The sequence below is a fragment of the Falco rusticolus genome, chromosome 10, assembly GCF_015220075.1.
Source record: "Falco rusticolus isolate bFalRus1 chromosome 10, bFalRus1.pri, whole genome shotgun sequence".
In the NCBI taxonomy this organism is placed as follows: Eukaryota; Metazoa; Chordata; class Aves; order Falconiformes; family Falconidae; genus Falco; species Falco rusticolus.
This window is the reverse complement of record NC_051196.1, coordinates 24,132,956-24,159,663: the sequence shown is the minus strand read 5'-3', so window position 1 is coordinate 24,159,663 and position 26,708 is coordinate 24,132,956. Positions and strand designations below refer to the sequence as shown.

The 26,708-nt window shown below is 43.3% G+C and overlaps 3 protein-coding genes across 4 annotated transcripts in view; 1 reads left to right on the top strand and 2 right to left on the bottom strand.

Annotated features, from left to right (window-relative positions):
• COL9A3 (collagen type IX alpha 3 chain) overlaps positions 1 to 8,904 on the top strand; it is a 41,076-nt gene extending 32,172 nt beyond the window's left edge. The window contains 8 exon segments of the mRNA XM_037401697.1: positions 1,072 to 1,107; positions 2,500 to 2,544; positions 3,108 to 3,140; positions 3,831 to 3,977; positions 4,620 to 4,674; positions 5,449 to 5,631; positions 5,889 to 5,966; positions 7,866 to 8,904. Of these exon segments, the coding sequence (XP_037257594.1) occupies positions 1,072 to 1,107; positions 2,500 to 2,544; positions 3,108 to 3,140; positions 3,831 to 3,977; positions 4,620 to 4,674; positions 5,449 to 5,631; positions 5,889 to 5,966; positions 7,866 to 8,041 (753 nt within the window). The 3' untranslated portion in view covers positions 8,042 to 8,904.
• A 116-nt stretch (positions 8,905 to 9,020) lies between these two features.
• TCFL5 (transcription factor like 5) lies at positions 9,021 to 14,741 on the bottom strand. Of its 2 annotated transcripts, none has more exons than XM_037401701.1 (6): positions 13,802 to 14,741; positions 12,930 to 13,116; positions 12,151 to 12,310; positions 11,272 to 11,518; positions 10,742 to 10,883; positions 9,021 to 10,042 (listed from the first exon to the last, which is right to left on the bottom strand). In XM_037401701.1, the coding sequence occupies exons 1-6, from the start codon at positions 14,527 to 14,529 to the stop codon at positions 9,923 to 9,925; spliced, it is 1,584 nt and encodes a 527-aa protein (XP_037257598.1). In that variant the 5' UTR covers positions 14,530 to 14,741; the 3' UTR covers positions 9,021 to 9,922. The 2 variants fall into 2 exon arrangements, with proteins under 2 accessions (XP_037257598.1, XP_037257599.1); XM_037401702.1 differs by having other exon boundaries at positions 11,272 to 11,515.
• A 2,497-nt stretch (positions 14,742 to 17,238) lies between these two features.
• The window catches only part of DIDO1 (death inducer-obliterator 1), a 55,376-nt gene continuing 45,906 nt past the window's right edge, over positions 17,239 to 26,708 (bottom strand). Inside the window, exon 17 of the mRNA XM_037402996.1 lies at positions 17,239 to 22,414. Coding sequence (XP_037258893.1) covers positions 19,020 to 22,414 — 3,395 coding nt within the window. The 3' untranslated portion in view covers positions 17,239 to 19,019. The remainder of the gene's footprint in view (positions 22,415 to 26,708) is intronic.

Here is a 26,708-nt window from a genome sequence, read left to right as displayed (position 1 = left end):
CTGTTTGCAGGGTAGAATGGTTGAATTTTCCATGTAGATTTTGCAGTAGAGAAAAAGATCCTGGGTTCTCCTGAACTCCTCATTGGCTCTGTTATATGGACCCAGAGCCACAAAGAGGGCTGAAAATGTCTCATGTCCTCTCTGTGAATGCCCGGTAGATAAAATTGGAAGGATTTTTCAAGTTGCCTGAATCAGCTCACCATCTAAATACATTCTGTTCCCTTGGCCGTGATGTTCTATGAATCTCCAAGTCAGGAGCACCTAACCCTAAATCTCCAGGAAAACTGACCATCTAATAAAGCCTTGAAAGAACATCCTGATTTTTGCCTTTACAGTACAAAAATATTCTCGTCCATTTTATACCATACGTAAATTCTGTCTCCTCCTCACATCTTCAGGTGTGAAGGGCAGAGATCAGTTGCCCACCGGCCTCACCCTGGACCTTGTGCTTTAATCTGTGAATTTGTAAAATTACTTTTTTGCTCACAGTAGTGAGATGACAGTAATGAAAAGCAGAGGGGCAGGAGCAAAACAAGAGTTTTTTGGATGGATGGGAAAGATTACTTTTGTGAAAAAGGTTGGAAAACCTAGGATTAAAAGCACAGAGTTCATTTTAGTTTCATTTAGGAAATTGAGGAGGACGGTAAGAGAAAGGCTGGTGTAGACAGCCTGTGCCAGGCGGGTGGAGAGTAGTGCATTGCCCAGCCAGGTCAACAAGTCCCTCTGGTCTGGTAGGATGAGGACATGGTGGGCAGAAGCCACCAGACCTGAGCTGGGGGGTCCTGCCTGGTCTGGCAGCTGCCCTGTGCTGTTGCTGGCTTGGTGAGGGGCCAGGGAACTGTCCTACAGCACAAACTGGGGACTGTAGGGAGTGCTGCAAAGCCAGCAAGGATGCTAAACATCTCTTCTTGTTTCCTAAGAAGCATAAATGAGATTTGGACCCTCCTACTTGGCAGCTGGGGGGCTAATTCCCAACCCCGTGCTGAGTGAGGGAACGTCTGACCGCACCAGGAATTCACAGGAAAATAACAGCTTGAGCTCATTTGCCTTCTTTCTTTTACTTATTTTCAGGGTCCTACTGGTGTTCCTGGTCCCAAAGGTAACCAGGTAAGTGGTAATTTCCACGCTGTAGCCAGCAGAGGCGTTTAAGCCTTACCTTAGGCACAGCCTTTGGCAGCACAAACTGCTTTTCCTCCCTCAAATGAAAATATTCCGGAGCAGGCACCAACAAAACCCTCTTCGGTCCGGTTTTTCCTGCATTGGCAGAAGAGATGTAGTCTGTTCTAATGGAGACATATGGAAATGCTGTGATAAAAGTGCTACGCTCTTGCTGTGCATTTTGGAAGCACAAAGGCATGCTGTGTATGAGCTCCTCGCAGCATGTGCATCCCGAGTGAAGTGGCACAGCTTTTCATTGAACTTCATATGCCTGATGAAGAGGATTTGCCCCAGCCTCAAAGCTTGGCACACTAATAGACTAATTTAATCTTTTGCTTTTTGCTGCTTAACTTCTGTAATTGGCTTAACCTCAGCGATGAGCTTTGGAGCCAGTTTTTACCAAGTGTACGACTTGCATTAATGTGTGACTGTTTTTAGCGGCAGGCAAGTGCGCTTCCAGCAAGTGTTGCTTGTTACGTTTGCCAGTGCCTGTGTGGTTTCTGTTTTGCTGCTGAAGGAAAGACCAGCCTCATCTCCATTTGTCTTGAAATAACTTCCTCTGTAAAGCCACAAGTCACCACAAACAATGTTCATTACCTGCTGTAATTGCCATGTAATAAGCCAGCTCTGCTGCAGAGCATTTGGCGCGGGATGTGCTGCCCGTGCGGCCGGTGGTGGCGGGTTGCAGCGATTCGTGTCGCTCCCAGCGATGCTCAAATTGCAGGCACTGCGGTTGGCTTTGTGGAGGTGACCAGCAAATTGATGCTTCTTGTCATGGCTAGTAAAATTAATGTCACCAGAACTTCAGCCACTTATGTTACGGTCCCCAAAGTGGAGAGGAATGGTCCTTACCAAGTTGATGGATCACTTCTGTTTACGGGTGGGATGAAGCTGTTCTGGGGGTGACTCTTTCTGCTGAGGAAGCCTAGAGGACACAGTCACACTGGACATTTAGTTGTCATAGCAAACCATGTTTTCTGTGAGACCCAGAGCTGGGGAACCTGCAGTTTAGATTCCCTGTACGAGGAATGCCAGTGCCAGCCTGTGGATGTCTCTCATGGGCACCCCATCAGGGCTGTCATCTGTGTGAGTTCAGCTTTTCATCCAAGTACCAGCTTGTTGCAGAGGGCACCTAGTCCTTGGCAAGCTGCCCCACACCACGAGTGCCATTTATCAGCTACCGTAAATTCAGCTTCGGGAAGACAGAACTTCATTTTGCTGGACCAGCTGTATAAGCTGACAAGTGCCCCCATGTGCCTTAGGAGCTGAGGTTATCCAAGTCTCAGAGTGAGCCTTATTCTCAATAATTGTGCACTGTTAATTCTGGTATCTCACTTCCAGGGCATTGCTGGAGCAGATGGCCTCCCAGGTGACAAAGGAGAACTGGTAAGTGTCCTTGAATTCAGTAGAATTGACTCCTCAAGTAACAGATGGGCCTAGAGAACCGTGTATCAACAACTAATGTGGTCAGTCAGAATTAACCATCCAAGAGCTCCAACCTTGCTGGCTGCGAAAAGGAGAAAGCAGCCCAAACCTTTCTGCCACCGTATTCACGGTGTACATCGGCTCTTGACCCCAGGCAGCACCGGGTGGCCAGCATGGCCTTGGCAGAACTGAGGGTGTCAGCACTCGCTTGTCATTTTGCTCCTTGGAGCGGTTGATGCTGCTCTGCCCATGGCAGGTCAGTCCATCTCGAGAAGCAGCCAGGTTGGTGGGACCCATGTTCAGCGTTGGTACCTGGGGCAAGTCTTGACGCCAGAGTCCTCCCCGTGTGCCAGGGCTGAACCTGGTCCCCAGCATCCCATAGCCGTTCCTGGCCCCTTTGCTAGAAAAGCCCATTGGATGCCACGCACATGTCATTGTGGCTTCCTGGACCTTGGGAGGTTTGGCTTTACATGCACATTGCCTGCATGGATCATTATTTCTTTTTTTCCTTTTCTTCCTGACAGGGTCCCTTTGGTCCCCCTGGCCAAAAAGGAGAGGTATGTGTAAGACATTGCGGGCTCGTGCCCCAAAAGATTTGGGAGTAAACATGCCTGTTGCATCTTTTGATGATGTATCTCCATAAACTATGTTCTGGTGGTATTTCCTAGAAGCATATTTTCTTCATAGTCATGTTATAAAATCTATGACAATGACAATTTTTTGTGGCACTGAAAACACTCAGATGTGGTAATTTTGCTCCTATTATCGTAATCTATATACATAAACCCACCCATATGATGTCAGAAATGTACATGGTCAGCCAGAGCAGTTAGGGAAACCTGAAGAATCACAGAATGGTGGGGGTTGGAAGTGACCCCTGGAGCTCACCTAGCCCAACCCCCTGCTGAAGCAGGGTCACCTCCAGCAGGTTGCACAGGACTGTGTCCAGGCAGGTTTTGAATGTCTCCAGAGAAGATGCCACGGCCTCCCTGGGCAGCCTGTGCCAGGGCTCTGTCACCCTCACAGAAGTTTTTCTTCGTATTCAGATGGAGCTTCCCATGTTTGTTTGTGCCCGTTGCCCCTTGTCCTGTTGCTGGGCACCACTGAAAAGAGCCTGGCCCCGTCCTTTTGACACTCGCCCTTAAGATATTTGTATCTTAAGAAAGGCTTAACTAATTCCCATGAGAAAAGAATGGACCATGTCTTCTGTTTTAAGTGGTTTGGGGTTTTTTTCTTCTTCATTACAGCCAGGAAAAAGAGGAGAACTCGGTCCAAAAGGTGTCCAAGGCCCTAATGGGACAGCTGGAGTACCAGGGATCCCGGGACACCCAGGGCCCATGGGCCATCAGGGGGAGCAGGGCATTCCTGGCATCACGGGAAAACCTGGGCCTCCTGTAAGTATTATCTGCTGCTGGGGCATGGTCAGGGAGTCTTGGGGGAGAATCAATAGGTCATGGATTTTAGATGCCTATTCAAAAAATAAGGCCTTGCATTTGAGCAGGCAGAAGTAGGTAACTGTGCCTGCAAGCTCTCAGTCTTGTGTCCTGGATCCACCCGTGCACAGAGATGAGGAGTTTGCAGGTGTCAGGGCTGCAGTGCCCCCGAACGCGTGCCTCGGAGAGCCCCTCTCTCACAGGGGTGGACAAATTATCTGTGCCCATGGGACCAGGCTGTAAGTCACCGTCCCCATTACAGAACAGGGTTAGAAACTGGTCATTTAAAACCACAGCTCCTGTTGAGCCCTTCAAATGCCAGCCCTCCGCCGTAGCGCAGGGCCCGCGGCTCATCATTCAGGAAAGGCCAAGGACGCCCCAGATTAAATACCCAACGTTAAGGTTGATCGCTGCCATGAGCACGACAGTTTCTGAATCGAAGCCGTCGTCTTTTGAAGGTGGGCAGGAACCCCACTGCTCTTCAGGCAGGATCCTGTGCTGCTTGCTGAGCTGCTGGAAATGTGTTTCGTGGCCTGAAGCCTCTGTGAGGGCTGGTTATCGTAACGTGGTGTGTGTAAGGACAGATTCTTCTCTTAATTGCAGGGCAAAGAGGCCAGTGAACAACATATAAGAGAACTCTGTGGGGAAATGATAAATGGTGAGTATTACGGAGAGAAAGCGGACTGTAGTTACCGTATTTAGCTGAAGATGAGTAGATCCTGAACATAAAATGACTCCTGAAATTTATTTTTCTGTCTTAATAAGAAAAAGCATGTTGACCTTTAACGTAAGGAGATTATTCAGGAGGTCATCTTGTTCTCTGGGATGTCTTTCATTTTTCTAAAATTAGTATTTTAAAATGATTCATCGTGGCAACATACAAAGTGTGCTGGAAAGCAGCTTTGACACACGTATCACGCCCCCTCACCCATGAGTACCTGCCCTGTGCGCCGGCGTGCTGAACCCCAGCTCCCAGCTCCCCTCCCCAGCACGGCCCATCCCTGAGGAGCAGTCCCCTGCCGTTGGAGTTACTGTTCGGCCATTGGGATGAAGTGCAACTCTGAAAGCTTGTTTCAGGAAACTGGTTTGGATTCATTATTTCAGTATTGTTTTCTAGCTTGAGCTCTTTTAAAGTGGTTTAGGAAACAGGAAAGATCAACGGGTTGCAGATTTCTGCCCAGTATCTCCCTCTGTGGAGATGTTAAAAGAAAAAAAAGAGGCCACAGGTGAGCCGAGAGGACAGATTCAGTGTTTCCCTCTGCCAGAAGCAGCGAGCACATCGCAGTGGCCGGGAGCAGGAGCTGGCCGGGCATCCCGCTCTGCTTCACCAGTCGACGGCATTTTCAGCTGCTCCTTCGCTCGGTGGCAGACGACAAGCAGCCGAGCAAAGGGCGAACATGTCACACATGCAGTTTGTAATTGTTCTTTTCAGATCAAATCGCACAGTTAGCTGCTAACCTGAGAAAGCCCCTGTCTCCTGGAATGACGGGTCGCCCTGGCCCCGCTGGTCCCCCGGGTCCTCCTGGCGCTGTGGGAAGCGTTGGGCACCCTGGGCCTCGTGGTCCCCCTGGATACAGAGGGCCAACAGGAGAACTCGGCGATCCTGGTCCCAGAGGTGAGTAGGACTAAACCAACCTGCTTCTGGTTTATGCCCACAGAAATAAACTGCAAATTTGTAGTAATTTCAGCAGTGGAGGGGGAAAGACCGCGCCCTGGGGAGCAACGGGAGTCCCAGAGGGCATCTTTAGGGACACGGTGCAAGCAAAGATCCTAGTGCTGTCCTGAGGATTCTGAGCTTCTCTCGCTGTTTCCTGCCCCTGGATCCAGCTGCAGTAGCAACTCATTGTTGAAATTGTCTGTTTCTGATTAAAGGTGACACTGGTGAGAAGGGAGACAAAGGACCTGTTGGTCAAGGTATTGATGGGCCTGACGGCGATCAAGGACTTCAAGGTAAGGCTGTGCAAATAATGTAACAAACCACGACTAAAGTAAGGGCTTAAGAGGGACAGCTCTGCATGTTGTTGGCTGGATATTACAATCGCTTTGTCCCTGTAATCATTACAGTAGGGTGGTTTTCCTGTGGGTAACAGCAGGTGCAGACAGTTTGAACAGTGGAAGTTAATTAGTACATCCTCTCTAGTCCTAAATGTTTCTGAGAAAAGGCTGCTGGTTTCCTCCACTGATGGCCTGTGAAAGGTCAGAGCTTCTATAGATGGGGAGGTAGGGACCCTTCTTAACTACTCCCACGTGGCTGCCAGTGTCAGGTGGTTTTCCTTTTCAGTGGTACTTCATACGCAGTAACTAACTAGTTAATTAACAGGTAGTGTATCAGTTTATTTAAAGGTGCCTAACTCCAGATTATGGCAAGAGAACGATGCCTGCTGCCCGTCTCCTGACGGACAGGTGTCTCTTTGTTGCTCTGCTTAATGAATGCCTGCAGTGAAAGCTACAGCCTGGACCACCAGCTGCAGTTCTCCAAACCTCAGCTCATGTTTCTGGATCAAATGAGAAATCAGGGACGGTATTTCATTTTACCAGAAACCAATATAAATTCCTAGCGTAATAATTTTGAGAGATAGTGGTGTGATTGCTCTGTACCTGCCTATAATCCCAGTTCCTGAAGTCATGAATCTCTTCGCAAGAGATTGATTTATGCAAAGGAATGAATACCTATTAAAAAAAATGGAAAAATATTCTTTATTTTGCCCACCAATTAAAGCAGCTGTTCTAATTGTGGTGATGTCTGTACAGTGAATAAGCTACAGGCACCAAAAGCAGGCTCTGCATCTATATAATTTCATAAAACTAGATTATTTATACTCAGTTGTCTTATTCTTCCGTAAAATCACTGCATTACTCCATAGATGTTTTCTTTTCCAAAGCATGTAAAAAGAGGCTGTTTCACATATCAGATATTGAGAGCATTTCTCCTACTTACGAAACTTAAGGAGATCAACAGTAGATGCAATTCATCACTTACATGAATAAAAAGAATCAGGCAGCATCTCTCTACCTAATTAAGACAGAAATGCTGTCCCTCAAGAAGACAGAATCATATTTTATAGTTTTTCGGAAGGCTTCAATAGCTTGCTGTTACAGAAATTAGTGTTTTGTGAATTATTTTTAGCATCTGAAGGAAAAAAATAAAAATAATAGCTTGAGTCCACTCAAAGCAGAAATTATTTTTCCCAATAAAAAAACTATGTCTTTCATTGTGAGCAAATTTTTTAAATTAGACACAGGTATAAAGGAAGCTCCTCATCTGTAATGTCAGGGAGATGTTCTGTATTGTCATTCTCTCCACTCCCTTTACTCAGAATCTTAATTACAATTAGACTTAAGGAGGTGCAATGAATTGAAGGAGCTGAAGGCCACAGCCTCCCACTAAGGAGCACGCTGGGGGCCAGGAAGGAGGGATAGCTGTGAGCTCACACATCCAGGGCATCCCTTGGGCAAACTATTAAGGGATGTCATCAAATAAACCTGGGTACAAATTACTTGTTATTATTCATGGAGTCAGACACTAACTAAGGTAGTGTTGAGACGGCATCCAGTTCTACAGTGGTCGTCAAAAGTCGGAACAGACACGTGCGTAACGGAAGCGCAATACTGAACATCCATCTTCAGCTATACCGAGGTAATTCCAGCAAAGCCAAAGGCACTCTAAAAAATCCAACGCACATACTCCGGATTCAGGGTAAATTTATTGAACACCTTGTACTCAACAGGCCATAACAAGTCTCATGTACAGACAAAGTATTTTAAGAACACTAAAAGTAACACTTACATATAAATATATTTTAAAAAATAAAAGGAAGGAAATAACCTTTTTTTCCCCTTCTTGTTTAGGACCACCTGGTGTACCTGGAATTACTAAAAATGGTCGTGATGGTGCTCAGGGTGAACCCGGTCTTCCAGGGGATCCTGGTACTCCTGGTGCTATTGGGGCTCAGGGAACTCCAGGAATATGCGACACGTCAGCCTGCATGGGAGCTGTTGGAGCATCAACTTCCAAAAAATCATAAAACGACAGTACAAGAAATGGAGAAGTGACTGAATATTTAAATAAACAGTGCATTGTAAGAAAACAAGCAGAATCCTCCTAGTGATAAATGGACAGATGTTCCTTCTATTACATTAAGTGGAGACTTTGACACAGTTCTATGAAAGAGAAAGCATCAGATGAAAACTTTTAATTAAAAAGATGCTTTATGAGTATTTTCTCCTCCCCTCCTCCAATTATTTTCCAGAATTTTTATTGCTAAACACCCTCACCTTCCCTTTCTCCTTTTGTTCAAGAGACCTGCAAGAGGAGGCATTGTTCCTTTTTACCATCACCTCCCCCCGCTGCAGCTGTGTACTAAAGATCACGACTTTTCTGTATAAATGTTTGAGCCTTGTCAACTGAATTCCTTGGTGCTGCTCCCACTGACTTCAGTTACGCAGGTTTGTGCAGTAAGACAGATGTTGTTAAGGTATTCAGGCACCTAACTGCTACTTCCATCAGTGGAAATTAGGCATTTAAATACCCTGGACTTTAATATCTTAAGATTCTGGCCTAAGTAAAGGCTGTAGTTTACACGTATGCTGTCAGTTATCGATTTTCAGAATGCACCTCAAATATTTGCCGAGAGTAGTGAACAGTAATCTTCTTGCAATCAAATTCCGCAAAAAGTGTAATGTATATATTTTGATTTACAGGGGAGAATTTTTGTATATTTCCATATGATAATAAAGGAAATTAAGTAACAGCATTTTCACGACCTGTACCTAAGCTATTTGCACAGTAATTGTGAATGAAACCCTAAATAAGGAAGGATGCTCTTCTAAAGTCCAGCCAAAAACACCTGTATGAACTGTTGTAAAAATAAAAGGAGATTTTTTTTAACCTTTTTTTTGTGATGTTGTAAGTGTCATTATACACATCAAACTCAGCTGAGGTCCATTTTCCAGAAGTGGTTTTACTAGGATTGTTCAGAAATAAACTGCTGCAAAACTCTCCATATCCGTGATTTAAACCAGTACTTATATTGGGAGACCCTTTGGTACTTTAAAACCTGCTAGTATCATCTGTTTTAAAAAAATAAATAAACCCTCTCCCGGCTCACGCACTACTCCATTTCTGCCCTATATGCTAAAGCCTATGAACAAAGGAATCTTATTTATCTTTAAATATGAAAATATTTTGTGCATTGAAATATTCTACTGTCTACGATATGCCACTTGGACTAAAATAACAACACAAGAACCTGTGGACAGTTGTGTGATAAGACTTTAAAAACAGTACTGTATTTAAAAAAAGAAAAATGCTAACACCATTCTATTATTCTTTGGGGCCAAGTATGTTAGAATATGTATGGCAAATGTAAACTTCATAACATCAGCACAGTTTAGAAATTATGCACTTATTAACCAATAAAACCTTTAAATTTTTAATGGAAAAGATGGGCATTATAATATGGTGACTTGTAATTTCTTTTTACACTTGAAGAGTACATTTGCATCTAGACATTAAAATAACAGGACAGATTGATGTGCTACAACTATTCCTATCTGGACTGGATCATCTTTAAAAAAAAACAAACCAAAACAATAAAAAAGCCCCAAAGCAGGACAATAAACAGAAAAAGCACATTTTTTTTTATAACTAAAGGGGAAAAACACTTCGCTGTCATGACATTTGCTTGTACCTTCTGGTCCCAAAGCCCCTTTAACGGAGCACTGATTTTGACTGTCAGTAGTTAACTTTCATTTCCATTTTGAGTAAAGAATGTTTTCTTTAAAGCTCTATTTATCTATTTTTACAAGTTACATTTTATATTCATGTTCAGTATGTAAACAGAACAAATAAAATACAGCTTGTGCCACTTTTAGCCACACTTGTCATGCAAGTCAAGGCAGCCAGTTCAGACTACTTGGTCTCCATGGCCATGCATGTTTTCCTGCACTGGACACGTTATAAATGAATCTGATCTTGCTGGTTTTAGTCTCCTGCCTGTTTTACCACAGAACACACTCTCAAATTCCTAAAAATCAAAATACAAAAAATAAGTAATGATTATGTTTAATACAGCTATTTACTTGAGATGTATGGTTTTGTTTTGCTAGTGTGTTGGAAAAAAACCACCCCAAACCTTTAATAGGAAGTGCAGAGGGGCCATACCAGCGTCTAGCCAAGCAGCTTTTCCTGACCACACTCCATCTACTCTCTTTTAAGATACTCAGCAGAGCCACAATTACTCTGGAGCTGCAACTACTGGAGTGGTAGCATGGGAGCTGCTTGTAGGGCACATAACCTATTGCTCTCACCCACCCTGAGACAGCAGGGACACATAGCTGCAAACCCCAACTGCTAGTTCATGAAAATTAAACAACTCTGTGAAACAGGTGGGATGTAACAGAGCAAACTGTGGGAGGAATGACTGAAGAGGACCTCAATTCTACATTGTTGTGCAGATAGTATAATGCTCAGGAACTGAGCTAACTAAAACATAATAATAATAAAAAAAATAATCTGATTTGAAAACCCTGACTGAAGGACAGCCCATGATTTCACACTACTGAACTGAACCAGCTAAAAAAAAATTAAAGGAAGGTTCAATGATACAGCAGTCCTTCACAAAGAGCACCAAGCAGAAGCATTCTGTATACTTTTCTCTATGTTGTGATAGCTTTAAAACATTTCACATTTTTATCAAGGGAAAGAATGAAATTAGATTTAAAACCTGTTTCAGGGAATCACCATGCCTCTCTTGAATGTACTTCAGAAACGCGGTTGTCCATTGTAGAGTCGTTGCCTTATCAGTATCAGTAGTACAGAACGGAACCAGAAGATTCAGCTCATCACAACAAATCCGGATTCTGCGCCTGCAGGGAAATAGAGAAGGTTGTCAACCGATGGGCGAGAAGGAAATAAAATATAAAAAAAGGAAGACTACAAGCCCTACATGCCATGGACTTTGGGGACTTCTTTTTGTTTGCTACAAGTTTTGTATTTGTATATTAGTCATGTTATAGCAAAGTTACCTGATCCTTACAGAACTGGTGAAATATCTCTTTTTGTTTGTTTATAGAGTAAAAAAAAAAACAAGGATGACCACAACAAACACCAAAACCTCAGCACCTGCACTGCTTTTTCTGGTTGGTAAAACAAAATATGTTTGAATTTACATTTTTCTGGATAATGACAGATTTATTACAGTATCAGTATTTTAGGCTTCAAAACCTTTGTATTGCCACTCCCCATAGAAACTACCTTCTGTCTCTCTCTATGCGGTTATGTCTTTCTCTTCGCTGCGTGATTCCGTTCTGTGGGCCACTTTGCAGCTGCATGCTTGAATTTGACTGTGCTGACTGCCAAGGGCCATGGGCAGGTGCAGTGCTCTGGCTACTATCACACATATTCTGGATTTCACCAAGAGGTTTGCGATCTATGTTTGGATCCAGTGTGCTTATTTGGCTGCAACTTCTTCTGTTTATCGTTTGCTTGCATAAGGTGTCTTCTTGGAAAAATAAAAAGGAAAAGAACACGTTTGTAACCCTCCCGCTAGTTACTGAAAATACTAATTTTCTTTCTCTGAAAATACATTTTGTTTCTTTCTTTAGGTGGAATAATCTTTGAAGCTTTACTGCCAACCTAGATCACCTCTTGTCCAGCAATGCACGTCCTTCAGAAGCCCTAAGGCACTGCTTGCTGTTTCAAAATCCACCTAGATTCTACTTTCTCAGAGAACCTAACAAGACCATGCCTGCCTTTGACAAGCATTTGAGGCAGTCCTTTAAATGTTCTCCAGTTTGATCCTGCCTGGATCTGCTATATCAACTTTGGGGACCATAAGTGTAGAAAGAAATCAGTTGCTTACTCTAGGCCCAGATTTTGAAAGGTACTTTGCAAGCTCAGGTTTTCTCACTTCAAGCTGGAAGTGCTAAAAAATTTTGAAAATATAGCTAAACTCATAGGTGTCGAACTTTTGGAGAAATCTAGTCCCATACTGCCTATAGCACATCTCAGACAAAAACCACACCTCGTATGATTCACTAAAACCATATTCATTCTAGAAAACATGCAAATTCAGAAAAAAATGTGGTTTTGAAGGCAAGAGAAAGCTAAGTGAAAAGAGGGTAGGTGGTTTACCTCGAACTTTAATCCAAACTTCCTCAGGCAAAGCTTTATTCACAACACCAACTGTTTGTTTCGCAGATTCAGCTTCCTGACAGCAGAAAGAGAATGTCTTGGGTGTCCCAAGGTCTTCATGTTTAGCAGCTTCCAAAACAACGCAAGACGTTCCAGAGGTCTGTGAAAACAAAAAGGAAGTACTTTGGGGACTATATACATAAAAAAGAGACTATTTTGATATCTTGATGTTAAGTTTTATCTCTGTGATTCAATGCGTTGTATAAGAAGAAATCCCAATTACTTCTGCACACAACCATGGGATTTTGACAGACTGATGATCTTTTGGGGATGCCTCTGACATTTCCAAGTCCTACACTATCACTCTTGTTTCATAAGTTACTGTGAGCTGGGGGAGAAAAAAAAATATCTTTTTCATCAAAATTATAGAAAAAAAAAGAATCACAGAAAATGGTACTGTCTCCTTGTCTTGTGTAGATGAAGCTGATGACACACTGATAAACTCAAGAAAAAATATACCTTTCTAGTAAGAAATCTAATGATCTACTGATCATTGCCTGGATGCACATTATTAAAAAGGCTACACAAGTAATTTGAGTAAGTATGGTGTTAAAAATTAACATAAGAATAAATAAATTGCATTACAGATCATTGATTATCCTTATCCAAATCAAGTCACAACTTTAACAGAAAGCTTTAGAATTCTATTACACCTCTTGGGTAACATTATTAGCATTTGAAATTAGCAGAGTTCAATCAGTGGTGAACACACTACCTACCTGTGCTTGCAAAGGATTAGCACTTCCAGCAGCAGAACATGCATTCATGGTAAATAATGGGTATGTCATCTGTACAGAAGGCTTGGCAGCTGCAGTCTTACTTGTCCCTAATGCAGCACACTTGTTTTCTTGCTGACGCACAGGAACAGCTATCAGTTTTGATGGCTGTCGAATCAATGTTACTAAACTTAAAAAACAAAACAAAACAAAACAAATCAAAAAACACAACACAGTAAACAGACTGACTACATGAAAATGAGTGCAGAAAAATCTACAGCTACACATACTTCTAGTAACTATCACCAAGAAACCACTTTCACTTACTGTAAACAGAAATCAGTTATTCCCATACTATCTACTTCAGGGACAAAACAAAACAAAAACCAGCTGAGAAAGTATTTCATTCTGTGCAGTAACAATTCAGCTTTATGCCTCAATAAAACGTTTTATTAGCACGCTAATACAGTTACAGAGCCAGGCTGTAACACAGTATTTTTCCTCAAAGTTTTCCCTGTAGTCAAGCCTCCACATTGTAATACTAATCAGTTGCTCTTAGTATTTTATTACAATCTTTACTTTGCTTTTAGCAAGTGGCAAGTTAAAACTAGTTCTCTCACCTTTCTTTACATTAAAGAAATTATTGTAATTAACTAACCTGGGGACTACACGCTGTAGTATTTATGCAACATACAGAGGGGCCTAATCTGACGTCAGTGGAGCTGCAGGCATGTTTGATTGGCAGTTTAAAAAGCCCAACCCATCATTCTTGTGTATTAAAAAAAGTATTGTTCTTAGGTTTCATTCAGAAAATGTTTTGAACTATACGATGATACATAGTTTAACAACATAAACTAAAATTAATTGCAACACACTTGTTAAGAGTTACTCCAGATTCTTGGGGTTCTTGGCATCTGGGGTTTTCTCTCTGGATGCTGTTGAATCTTTCTTCCAACCGAACTCTGACTGCAGTTTTAGACCTGGCCTCTGGTGCCAGTACCAAATTTTCAGCAAGTATGTTTTCTTTATGCAGCCCAACAGAATTTTCACCACATTTAACTTTTACTAAACTGTGCCCTGGGACTTCTACAGAGCTACCGTTAGGCATTTGATCCGTTTCATTCGAAGGGAGGTTAGACTCACTCAGTAGCATCATCCTGAGCTCCTGGAAGTCAGCATAGCCCAAATGCGGGCTGGTGCTGAGCAAAGCGCTGTCAGAGGGTAACCCAGCCTGGCCGGGCACCGGGAACACCGGCTGGCTCCCGCAGTGGGCCGACGGACACCCCTCCTGCCCGGGGTTCACCTGGCACGGAGGGGGTTCAGCACAGCTACCAGGCAAGGAGAAAGCCCCCAGCCTGGCTTCCACATCACCTTCACCAGCTTGTGCCTCCGTGTAGGAGTAAAGTATGTGCTGCAGCTGGGTATACTCCATCTCCGTCATCTCCACCAGGCTGACCTCCGTGGTGGCCAAGCCGAGGCTGTGCTCACCGAAGGGAGGGTCACTGGAGCCGCCCGGGGCGGCAGCGAGTGGCCCGGGATGGGGATCGCCAGCCGGGCCTTGCGGGGTGGAGCGCTGCGGCTCCTCCGGGACCGAGCCCGACATGGCCACGGGAGACCTAAGCGGCTACCAGTGCCTCTCACGGTAAACCGTGACACCTGCCACAGTTATCAGTGCTGCCCATAACACAAATAAAAAAGGGGGCGGGGGGGTGTAAGAGTTGCCGCTAACACCGGCTCTGTCCCCCCGCCAGGTGACACGGCACGGCCCCAGCTCCGCAGAGCCGGCTGCCAGGCGGCCTGGCCGCCCCTCCCGCCGGGTGTCCCCCTCCCAGCCCAGGCAGCCCCCCCTCCCGCTCCAACACCGCCGCTCACGGTACCGGGTGTCCCCCGCCAAGACCGGCCCGGGGGGGCGGCTCCAGGCCCTCCGCTGCCCCAGGCTCCCTCAGCGCCGCCCCCATGGGCCGCCGGGCCCCAACGGCGGCCTCGGGTAGGGCCGGGGCCGGCCTCGCCGCCGCGCTCGGCCCGCGTTGAGCGGGAGTCGCCGGGGGTCGCGGGCGGCCCGGGGAAGCCGCCGGCCCGGGGAGGCCGCTGCGCCTTAGCCCGCCCCGCCTCAGCCCGCCGCAACGCCCGGGCCCGTCCCGCCGCCAACCGCCAACGGCCGCCCGCGCGGGCCGCCCGCGCCTGGGGCTCGGCCCGCACCCCGCCCGGGGGCCCTGCCGGGGGGCACAGCTGCGGGGCCCTGCCCGTGAGGAGCCGGCCCTGCCCGTGAGGAGCCGGCCCTGCCCGTGAGGAGCCGGCCCTGCCGAGGGCGGGGGGAGGCGGAGGGGACAGCGGAGCCCCCCTGGGTCCCGCCATGGCCGTTGCCAGGAACCGGGGCCGGTTGCAGACCAAGCCCACGGCGCTGCCTCCCCGCATAGACAGGCGCGGCGGGGCCGGTGGCCCCGTGTCCCGTTCCCCCCCCCCGCCGGCGGGGAGCGCAGGGCCGGGTCCGCCGCGGGGCGGCGCAAAGCGGGCGGGGGCTGCGGGCCCGGGCCCCCTGAGCGGGGCGGGGAGCGGCCGGCTGTGCGGGAAGGGGCCCTGCGCCGGCCCGCGGTGGGACGGGATGGCCCCGCAGGCCCCCTCCGAGCCCCGGTGGCCGTGCCCCGCGGCGCTGCCCCCCTGTCCCGAGGCGCCGGCCCCTCACCTGCCGCTGGGCCCGGCCGGGAAGTTGCGAGCGGGGGAAACGCGCCGCGCCTTGCGGCGAGCGCCCGTGCGGTGCTGGGCGGGTGCGGGACAACGGTCCCCGCCGCTCGGGGCTGGGCGCTCGGCACGTGGCGCTGCGCCCTGCGCCGGGGCAACCGCACCGCAGCACCGCGGCGCCCTGTGCTGCGCGACCCCCGCGCTGGGCAGGAGGGTCACCCAGAGCCCCTTAAAGCGCCGGCTGCCTGGGCTGGTGCCCTGGGACCGGGGCTCTGTGCAGCCCCCGGGGCCGACCCCCTGCTCAGACCCTGTTAGGTCTCTTTCAGCTTTAAACCCCCAGCCCGTCACAGAGGCATATTCTGCAAACAAGCCGGAGTGCAAAAGGCACAACACCGCTACTCCAGCTCATAAACAGACTAACATACCTCCCCCCCCGCCCGCCGCTTCCTATGCTTTATGAAGGCTTTAACTTCCCTTGAGGTTAAAAAAAAAATATCTGTTTACTGCTTTCTTTAATGACAGACACGTTCAGTCAGGGTGGCATGCACAGACGTTCACCCCCAGGAGGAGGAATGATACCAGGGGCAACTTTAGATAAGTGGTACAGCATTCACTATTCAGCCTGAACATTGCACCAGTGACTTTTCCTCTAGAAACAAAAGCAGAATTTTTAAAAGTAGTTTTGTGCACACTGGACTTAATAAAACACTTTCCTCCTCTGATCCTTCTGCATGCTCTCCTCCAGAATGCATAAACTCAGACTATTACAGTCTTTTATAGATTCAATCATCTCTCTGCTTATATTGTTCTAGACATTCAGGGGCTTTTTCATAAAAATTTAGCAAAATACTCTTTGGGAAGTTAATTTAGCATAGTACAAACATAGTTAAAAGCTCAAAAAAGTAAGTTGTTTCACATTAATGGAAAGCTAGAGCAAAGCCAGTGAAATATTTTTCTTTCAACACATGGTAACAGCTCAGCACCATTTTTAGTTTCTGCAAATTGAGTGAAATTGTTGTTTTCCGTCTAGCTTTCAGCATCTGCTGCAGCGCAGAATACAGGACCCTTGCTGCAAAATCCAAGTCTGGTTCATTATAAACTATATAAAGCTGTGGTTAAAAAAAAATTCCATTTGCATTTGTCTGTATGCGGTTGATTTTTTTTTGCCACTACATCTGTGGGAGGAGGCATTTACTGTTCCTGAATCGTTAACAGATTCCCCAAACTGACCTGTGCCAAAAGCCACAGAGCTCTTATGTAACAATGTAAAGCCAAGGAATTAATAAATGGTGTGAACTGAGTTTTTCTTAAGCTCAAAGCTGACCTGAATTAATATTCTTTCTTCAGATTTTTTGGTGTAAAAATCTACACATTACAAACCTCCTAATTCAAATTAAAAAAAAAACCCTTCAGAATAAATCAGGGGATGTTTTAGAACTGAGAGAAAAATCAGAAGCACAGAATTACATATGCTTTTTGGAATGCCTACACTTAAACACCAGCTGGTAGTGATGTCCTGCAAAACATCTTTTGTTAAACAATGAGGAAATGAAACCTGCGTGCCAAGTCTCTTGCCATTTGTCGAGAAGTAGCAATCTTTAGAAAATAATAAACACAGATTTAAGAAATGGACAACAGTTCTCTGTAGATGTTTATTCTACTTACAGTAACAAAAACCTGTGAAGTCCCATATTTTAATGTACAGTGATATATTTTGCCATATAAAATACAATTTACAGAAATTTCTATCAAGTAAACCTAAACAAACACACTTAACTTTTTGCATACTTTTATGTATGTCTTTAAATTAGAAACATCTCATTAAAAAAAAATCTTACACCATAGTAGATGTTTGCATTTAATACCACCCCTCTGCATGTTAACATCTTGCCTACAGGTTCAGAATACAGATGATCTTTTCAGCCAGCAGATCCTCGATGTAGAAGGACTTCAAAGATGCACCAATATGAACTGTGAAATCCGTAGTGAGATACGTGGCGTACACGCTACTTGCAATGTAGTCTTCAAGATGCAATGTTTATAGGAATCTAATTTTACATTTCCAAAACTATTTTATAAAAATATCAAAATATTTACCCAACTGTTAATTTACACGGTCAAATAAATTACTGGGGGATTGTTTCATACTTTAGAATTATGAGCTTGGAAGAATATGTGAATAGTAGCGATGTGATGTACTTCACAGTGAAAAACTTCCCTCTTGAGTCACAACATGAAATACCACCACTCTTCTCTTCAAGCTTAACGCAGTTACACCTTTTTCAGTGGAGAGTTTTATATACACTACCAGCCTAAGTAGGGTCTAACAAAAAAACAGTGACACTTTTTTTTTTTTTCAGGAGCAAAAATACTTATAGAATGAAAAGTATAATAAAATGAGAACTTTTCTTCAGTCTGTGGCAAAATTCTGCAAGAACAGAAGAAAACCAGAAACATGCTCCACTAAATCAGTTCAATTGAAGTAACAGATTTAGTGGCGTATTTAACCAACTTACTCTTCTTTCCTTTGGTATACCAATTCATTTGTAGTCTTAGCCTTTTTCAAATAAACGTCTGATGTTTTTGTAAGTCTTGCTGGTTATAAAGGTGCTACTCTTGTATGTTTTTTAATTACAGATTTGTAAAAATGCAATATTAAAAAACCCTCAGCCTCATGAAAAAAACCTAAGTATGACTTGTTTCTTTGCTGTACGCCTAACAGATGGATTCCAAAACACAAAATAACTGTATAAAAAGAGGAAGATAGTGCACTTTAAGCTTATAACATTCCATTTTCAAATCCTCCATCAGTCACAAATAATTAACACTGTTCTTCTGCAGCCTTTTCCTAAATACACATGACCCTTCCGTTGTAAAATAAACAAGACAGCAACATTGGATTCCTTTTTTTGAAAGCGTGTGCTGCAGGAACAACTTTGACACCAAATATCACGTAAATGAGATGTAAAGGTATGGCTCCTAAGGTCTGGATTAAATTCTCTTATAAAATTACAATTCAAGTTACTGGAAAACATAACTTTATAATCTTAAAAAGCAATATGCTCTTCTTAGACTTTTTCCATTTCTGTATTGTAAATGGAAATTTTAAGATAAAGATGCAAGTAGAAAAACAAAATTTCAGTACAGATAACGCTGTGAATTTTTATAAGAAAAACATTATGCACAAAATGCAGCAAGTGAAAGTCCAGTATGTTCTTGCCTTTTACCTATTTGCTTATTTTCATTCACAGTTGTTCAAAAATTGCTAATTTGTCAGTACGTTTCATAAGGCTAGTTTTACAACAGCATTTTTTTGTAAAGGTGAGAATATACAGTATATACAGAAGATGCTGCATCAGTCCTTGCTGTGTTGTAAGTACACTGTTTATGGGAAATGGGGTATCAGTCATATTTCTATGACTGAGTAGTGGAAGATGAAGCCTCTGTTTCTGTTGGTTTCGGAGTTTCCTTCGGAGTTTCTGGCTTCATCTCTTTACCAGTTTCCCTACTCTTACTCCGGTCTTTGCGATCTTTTCCTCTTTCTCTCTCACGATCACGATCTCTCTCTCGATCTCTTTCTTTTTCCCTGCTGCGATCCCGGTCCCTGTCTTTCTCTCTGTCACGATCTCGGTCTCTGCTCCTTGATCGATCTCTGTCACGCCTTCTGTAGGATTCTCTGTCTCTGGTTCTTGCTCGCTCTCGGTCTCTGTTTCTTTCCCATTCTTTAGACCGCTCTGAATCCTTCTCTCTGTCTTTGTTTTGGTTTCTGTCTCTGTTTTTATCCCATTCCTTGTCTCTGTGTCTCTCCCAGTCCCTGTCTCTATTCCAGTTTCTGCCACGGTCTCTTTCCCAAGGTCTGCCATGTTCTCGATCCCTTCGTCTCTCCTCGAAGGGTCTGCTTTGTCGATTGTCTGCTTGCTGAGGCTCTGGCTGATCTAAAACCTTGTCTTTATTTCCTCCCTCATATCTCTCCCTCTGTCTCCCTTCAAATGCTTGGCCTCTAAATTCAGGATTTTTGCCTTCTCGGAAGTCAGATGCTGACCACTGTCCTTCCGACTCAGATCCTTGTCCAGAAATATTGGGAAGAGATGCAGATGGTCCAGCTTCCTCCCACATCTCTTTTCTGTGGGCTGGTGGATGGCTTGGAAGGTCCAGGAGGGGTCTTGGGGTTGGCTTCATACCTTGTGGAGGCTGACCTTGGAAATGAAATCTCGAAGCGGAAGGTTCATTTTCTTCGGGAAACACTGCAGGTGTAGCTCCTCTTGGCCCTCCAAACTGAAGGGGTGCTGGGCCTCTTTGGTTGGCAAATCTGGGTGGTGGACTCCCTCTCCGTTCTTCAAATGGCTGTGGCAAAAGTCCTCTTGGACCAGGTACGTGATTTGGAGCTGGACCTCTCTGCCCTTCAAACTGATTTGGGTGAGGCCCTCTTGGTCCCCCAAAATGACTCGGGGCTGGACCTCTTGGCCCTCCAAACTGAGGGCCTCCTCTCTGTCCTTTAAATTGAGCAGGCGGGGGTCGTCTTTGACCTCCAAAAGGAAAAGGCGAAGGTCCTCTGTTTCCCATAAACTGAGGTGGTTCTGGTCCTTCAAACTGTCCTGGAGGCCTAATCATTTCATTATATTGGGCATCTGAGAATTCCCTTTGTTCCATGTGAGGTTCCCTACGATCTTCAAACTGAGATGGTGACATTCCTCTTGGAACACCATGATAAGAAGGGGCAGGGCCCCTATTATCACCAAAAAGGGACGGTGGTCCATGCTGGGTAGAAAATAAGGAAGGAATGGGACCCTTTTGACCTCCAAATCTTCCAGATGAAGGTCCTCTTTGCCCATCATTATTTGGAAAGCCATGCTCTTCAGAGAACTGTGGTGCTGGTCCTCTAAAATTAGGTCCGTGAGGTCCTCCAGGTGCATTGAGCATCAGTGGTGGTGGAGGCGCTCCCTTCTGCCCAGACAGAGAAATTGGAGGTCCAGCTCGGTTTTCTTCAAAGTGCTGTTGGGAAGGTCCGCCCTCACTCGGAACTGATGGAGATTCAGTTTGTTCTACAAATTGATGAGACTGAGGATTTATTTGTTCGTCATATTGCACTGATGAAAGACCCCTCTCTGATTCAAAGTGACCAGCTGCCTTCTCCTGAGAAGTAAACATGGTATTTGCAAAAGAATCCCTTCCCATTACTTCTTTTGACTCATTTGACCATGACACTTGATGCATATCTTGCAAAGACTGACTGTCGTTTGATGTAGAGAAATTAGGCTGAAAAGATGTACTTGGAGGTGTTGGAAGCAAGACTTTACGTAAAGGTTTGGATGTAGAAGGTTCTCCAGAAGCTGTTTGAGTCACATTTTCCAAATTAACTTGAACAGTGTTTTCAAATTTGCTATTAGATGCCTCTATCTGGGACACCGCAGAAGCCTTTTCACTTGAAACCCAATTTTCACCACTAAAACCAGGCTGAGTAGCAGAAATTAAAGTCTTATCTTCCTTACCAAGAGAAGTCTGCAAAGCATTTGGAAAACTTGCTGGAGTCATTTCTCTTGTGGTTATCTCATTCTGTACCACCTGTGGTTTCATTCGAGCATCAACATTGTCATTAGTCTCTGTTGCCATTCTTCTAGCTTGCCGAGGATCTCTATTCTGCCTTGGGTCACAGCCCTGGTTTAAAACTTGTGCTTGCTGATTTAAAGATGAAGGTAAGTCTACTTTCTGTGTAGCTTGCTGGTCCTGATGGAATAGTTCAGTCTTTAGTAGGGAAGATTTTGGTGGTGGTGACATTAAAGCATCAGACACTGAAAAATGAGCCATTGAAACGCCAACAGCTGCTCTTTGTTGTCTGAGGGCTTCTTCTTGTTCCTCTAGTTGTCTTTTCTGTTCTTCTATTTGTTTGTTTAATTCTTCCAACATTTTCTGCTGTTCTACCAAGGATGAGGATGCAGATAAATCAGGCACATATGAAGCAGGTGTTTCTGAAGAATTGTTTTTAGTGTCTGTATACATTTTGTTAGGTAAATCATCAACAGTAACTTTTGCTTCTTCCAAGATAGTTTCATCTTCTGGATCATAGGCCTCATCCTCTAGTTCTGCTGTATTAGATGGTCTTTCCACATTATAATGTTTTTCACTTTCACTGGTCTGCATTTCAAAAGCTTTCTCTGGACCATATTCTTCTTCAGGATCATACGGCCTGTCATCCTCCTCCTCTTCTATAGCTCTGTCTTTTGACATCTGTCCAAACTGCTGCACAATGGGATCTAGCAAAGGAACCGCTGACACTCCTCCGTCAGCAGCAGCTTGACCTTCCTGATTTGAAGACTGGACAGTTTCAGAATCCTTAGCAAGAGGCTCAAAAGTTTTCTTTTTTCCAAAAAGCGTCTGCAGGATGTGTTCGAGAGGTGTGGCAGTTTTTGAGGATGAAGAATGCGTCACAGTAACACTTGCAGAAGCAGCAGTTGAAACTGGTGGTGGTACAGTAGTTGTAGTTCCACTTTTAATTGAGGACAGTATTTTTAATACTGAAGGTGTAACTGCTGAGGTGTCGGGAATGGGAAGCGGGGGTGGAGGTGGAGGAGATCCTGGTGGTGTTGTACTTACAGCTGAATCCCCTGAATAAAGAGTGTATTTTGGAGTTTTCTTCTCTTGCAAAGCAGCTAGTGGCCCTTTAGAGAACAGTGACGTTTCGGTTTCCTCATGTGCTTGAATTCTGCTTCGTTTTTCCTCAATCTTTTCTGTTTCAATTCCACTGGCAAGACGCTTCCCTTTCTGACAGATAACCAACCCAAGAATTAAATTTGGCCGAGATGACTCAAGACCTGAAAAAGAACACAAAGATCATACATGTAAAAACTAATTATTAATTATGCTTTCAGTAGAAACTTACTATTTTATATAGTGGCATCTACAAAAGTCATAAAGATGACAGTTTTTCTAAATTCCATTCAATCACCTGTTGGCAATTTTCATTAGTCCATAAGCACACAGATCCATATTTATTTACTTTTTATATAAATTTGTATATAAGGAAATCCATGTTTTAATTCCTTCCTTAATATTTTTAATAAAAGATTACAGCAACAGTGTCTCTAAATGTTCAAAACCAAAGAACGGTTTTATATTTTTTTGTACTGTTACATCATTTTTGTTGTTGTTCAAACACACACCCCTACCTCTCCCCCTGAAAAAAAACCAACCATATGCTTACTTTTAAATAGTTTGCAAATATGCTGTATACAAAGAAATACTGAAAAGTGAGAAAAACTGGGCTAAACTTCATAACTGTATTTCTGTTATAATCAGCAATAAAAGACTACATTGGCATTTGCACCCATCTATAAATACTTCGTCTTAAGTTAAACAAATTCCAGTAATGCTAAAAAGATAACCTCAAACAAACTGTGTTTGGAAACAGTATTAAAGCTTGTAACCCACTCCCTGTTTGGTGTTTTTTTTCCTGCTAGATGTTATATTAAAATGGGATAGAGGCAGGGAAACTGCCAACATATATACAACCAAGCAAAGGAGAGCTTAAGCAGACACGAGTTTCGCGTGTGGGGTAAAGGGACGCCGGGTGTGTTTGCTTTCTCTGTAAGAAAAGTTGGTTGGGCAAGGTGCAAGGTGACTTTAAACCCTCTGTTGCAGGATTTATTTCAATGTTGTAGGGCCTTCCTAGAAGTCAAAACCATTGTGAGCAGGATTACTCCTCTGTAAAAGCTTCAGGCTTGAATCCTTGGCGAAGTATATCCGAAAAGGATGGCAAAGTTTCTGATAAAGAGGGAAGATGCAAAGGTCTGTAGGTCTGTTTCATGTTACTGTGTTTCTTCTTACATGCACTGTTAGCACTGGCACTTGTGGAAGATAAAAGTGTCCAGAATGACGGCCAGGGAATAAATCCTTTAACATATAGTTGGTGGCAACTGTAAAAGATCTGTACAATGAAAGGGGTTTTTAAACTTCTGGATTTAATGACTTTTAAAAGGTCCTCATTTGAGGCCCGCTGTCTTTCCCGCATGTGTGCCATTAGTTATTATTTGCAGCCAGCGGGGATGCAGCAATATGGAAACACAAGGCAGTCTGTAAAGTAACAGAAACTATTCACTGTGGTTAAACGGTAAGGCAAGGACTGCGACCTATGTTCTCCCTTCTATTAATGATCCTGTAAGTAAGGGGTTTATATACAGATATTTTCCTTGTTCTTATTAAACCAAACCAACTGCTCATTAAGGAACAATTTTAAAATATCTAATTATTACCACTGAAAACTTTGATACCAAACAACCCCAAACCCACAGCTGCAGGTATATTCCATTAGCAAACCACATTCCACATTCACAGCTACACTACTTTGCTGAAACAATGTGAAGTGTTAAGGGGATTTTTAAATTTACCATTTAATGAGAAAATTACATCGGCTGGTTTCCCAAATTTATGTTCACATTTAATAAATCTGACCTCTTCTCAAGTTCTTTGGTTGCTAACTTCACACCAAGAAATAAGTAAAAACAGTTTAGTGTATTTTTAGGTTAAATGTGAAGTTGTGTCAGTGAGAAGATACCTTCCCTCTCACCGCTTAAGCTCAACTCAATTAGAACCTACTTAAGTACAAGATAAAAATGGGAAGGAATCGATGTCAAGGGAAAGCCCAAGCATTAGAGTCATGTCAGTCAAGATTTCTTGTTCAATATAAGCCTATACTGCAGGAATTATTTTCAGTTTGCTAAATAACACACAAAACCATAGCTGCTTTATGTTTTCAAATCACTATTTCTCTTCAATACTCGCTATATATTTCATTAAGCATTAAGTTTTGTTCACAGAATGTCCCTTTAAATGACTGACGCTTCCACTTCTTGCACTCAAATCTTATCACATAGAAACCTTATTTTCCACAAAATGAACTACAGATAATAAGACAAAGACGGTAATTTTTTCAAATTAAAAAAGTTAACTTCAAGGTTTTATGAAATCTCTATAGACAACTGAGGGAAAAACCACTCCTCTAAAACTCTGTGGCTTTCTGATCCAAACTGGTAATAGTACAGCGAAACTGTTTTAATCACATAATGAACAAACCAGCAAAGTCTGGTTACTCCCTAGCAATAGTCTTTTCAAAAGACCAGACAACATTTTAATGAAAATTTGAGGCCAATCTAAAATATTTGCTTGAGAGCCATTCCTGATAGGAAATCTCATTGTAATTATGTTGAGAAACAAGAATAATTAAATTTGAGTGAAAGTTTTTGCAAAACAATATTCTGTAGAACGCATTCTAGAGCCAAAATTTAGTTCAGTGCTCAAGTTCTACACAGTTCTGTGGTTGAAAAGGTGTTAGACATGCTGTTTTAATCAATCTTTTGTTTTTCATTTTGTACTACATATTATTTCCTGTTTGTACATCTACACTTCAGCGCCAAAAAGCTTTTTTTTTTTTTTCTAGGTACAAGATTTTTGTGTTAGTAAGTGTTGTTCACCACTTTCTTTCGTATTTAGAAAAAACCCTAGAATATAAACACATCAAGAAAATTAACCATCTCTATTACCAGAATACCAGAACTAAGATTTACTAATAATTCAGCACACACACAAATATGCCCCTTAAGGGGGGCAGGGATGCCGAGCTGTACAACGAAAGCAGGCAGGACAGGAACTGAACAGCAGTGAATGGAAGGTTACTCAGAAAGGACCACATAAATACTTAACAAAATACTCATTTACACCCACAGCCTACAAGCAATCCTAACAGTTCGGCTCAGAATAATTTAGTACTTTAAATGAAATTATATTGATATATAAGAGCAGGAAGACAACTTAACTGGGAAAAAACCACATTCACAACTTACAGTCAGCATAGACTCATTAGTTAGAAACGGTTCACTGTGTGTGAATTTGCTTTATATTTTTTCTTTATTGGTATATAACAACTCTATGTCTGGTCTGTGTTGACCAGTGCAGAGTATCTCACAAACTGGTGTTCATCCAAAAACTCCTCGTAGGCATTTGCTGTTCTGCTGTTAATGTTCTGGTTACAGACTTTTATGCAGAGATTGTGATTTATGCAGTTAGTCACAATGAATCTCAAACACTAAATAACTGAAATAAACAGGTTTCAAAAATCCATCAGACAGACTATCTAATAAACAGCAATTACTGAAAAATGAGTTTTGAATCCCTGCAAGAAACAGAGATCAAGTCACCAATTAAAACAGGGTAAAATTTTAATACACCTTTAAGACAATAAATGCCAGCACTAAGTTAATAACATTAGTTATAATTTAATGTTTTTAGAATTTAGTCATCGTGAAGCCATTCAAATGTCACATTTTGATACTGCAATTTCACACAAATATTAGTTACGTTTAACCTGACTTCTACATTCACTCAGTTTAAGGTGATCAAATACTAAATGCTTCTTTTGCGTGGAAACATACAGCTAGAGAAGCATTTCAAAGGTCAGTCCCTTTCTATTTCAATAGCCATCAACAGGTTAAGTGCCTAATTTTAGGTAATAACAAAAATGTTGGCTGCGGTCTCCAACTGTTGTTCAATGAGTGTCTTTCACAAGCAAGCATTTAAAAAATGCTGCAAGCTGTGTTGACAGTGTTGTTAGCTTTCAGTGTTAAATTTTTTATAAAATTATTATCCTATTACATATTTGAAGTCCACATGTTGGTTTTATTGAGTTACATCCTGTAACTAAAGCCATTCTAACAGGATATACTAAACATTCGTATTGGATGAATACTTGTTTTTCTTACCCTTTAATACAGTAAAAGTGATTTAATGAAAAAAAATGTATTTATAGATATAATGGCCATATCTTTCCCTATCATCATCAGCTGGCAAGAAGTTACCTGTACTGTTAAAAGTCTATGCCTAATTTCTGTATATCAATGATAAAACCACGGGAATGGATTAAGTGTACCCATGGTGAACATTTTTAAACCGCTGAAAACAATGCAAGATACTTTATCAGTATCATTTGTCCCAATTAATCATGAGAGCAACTGACGCCCGTCATCAAATTTGTGCACCCTTAATTTAGGGATATAGATCACCTCCAGCATCGTGACACTGCTTCACACTAAGGTACGCTTGCAGAATGGAATTGGC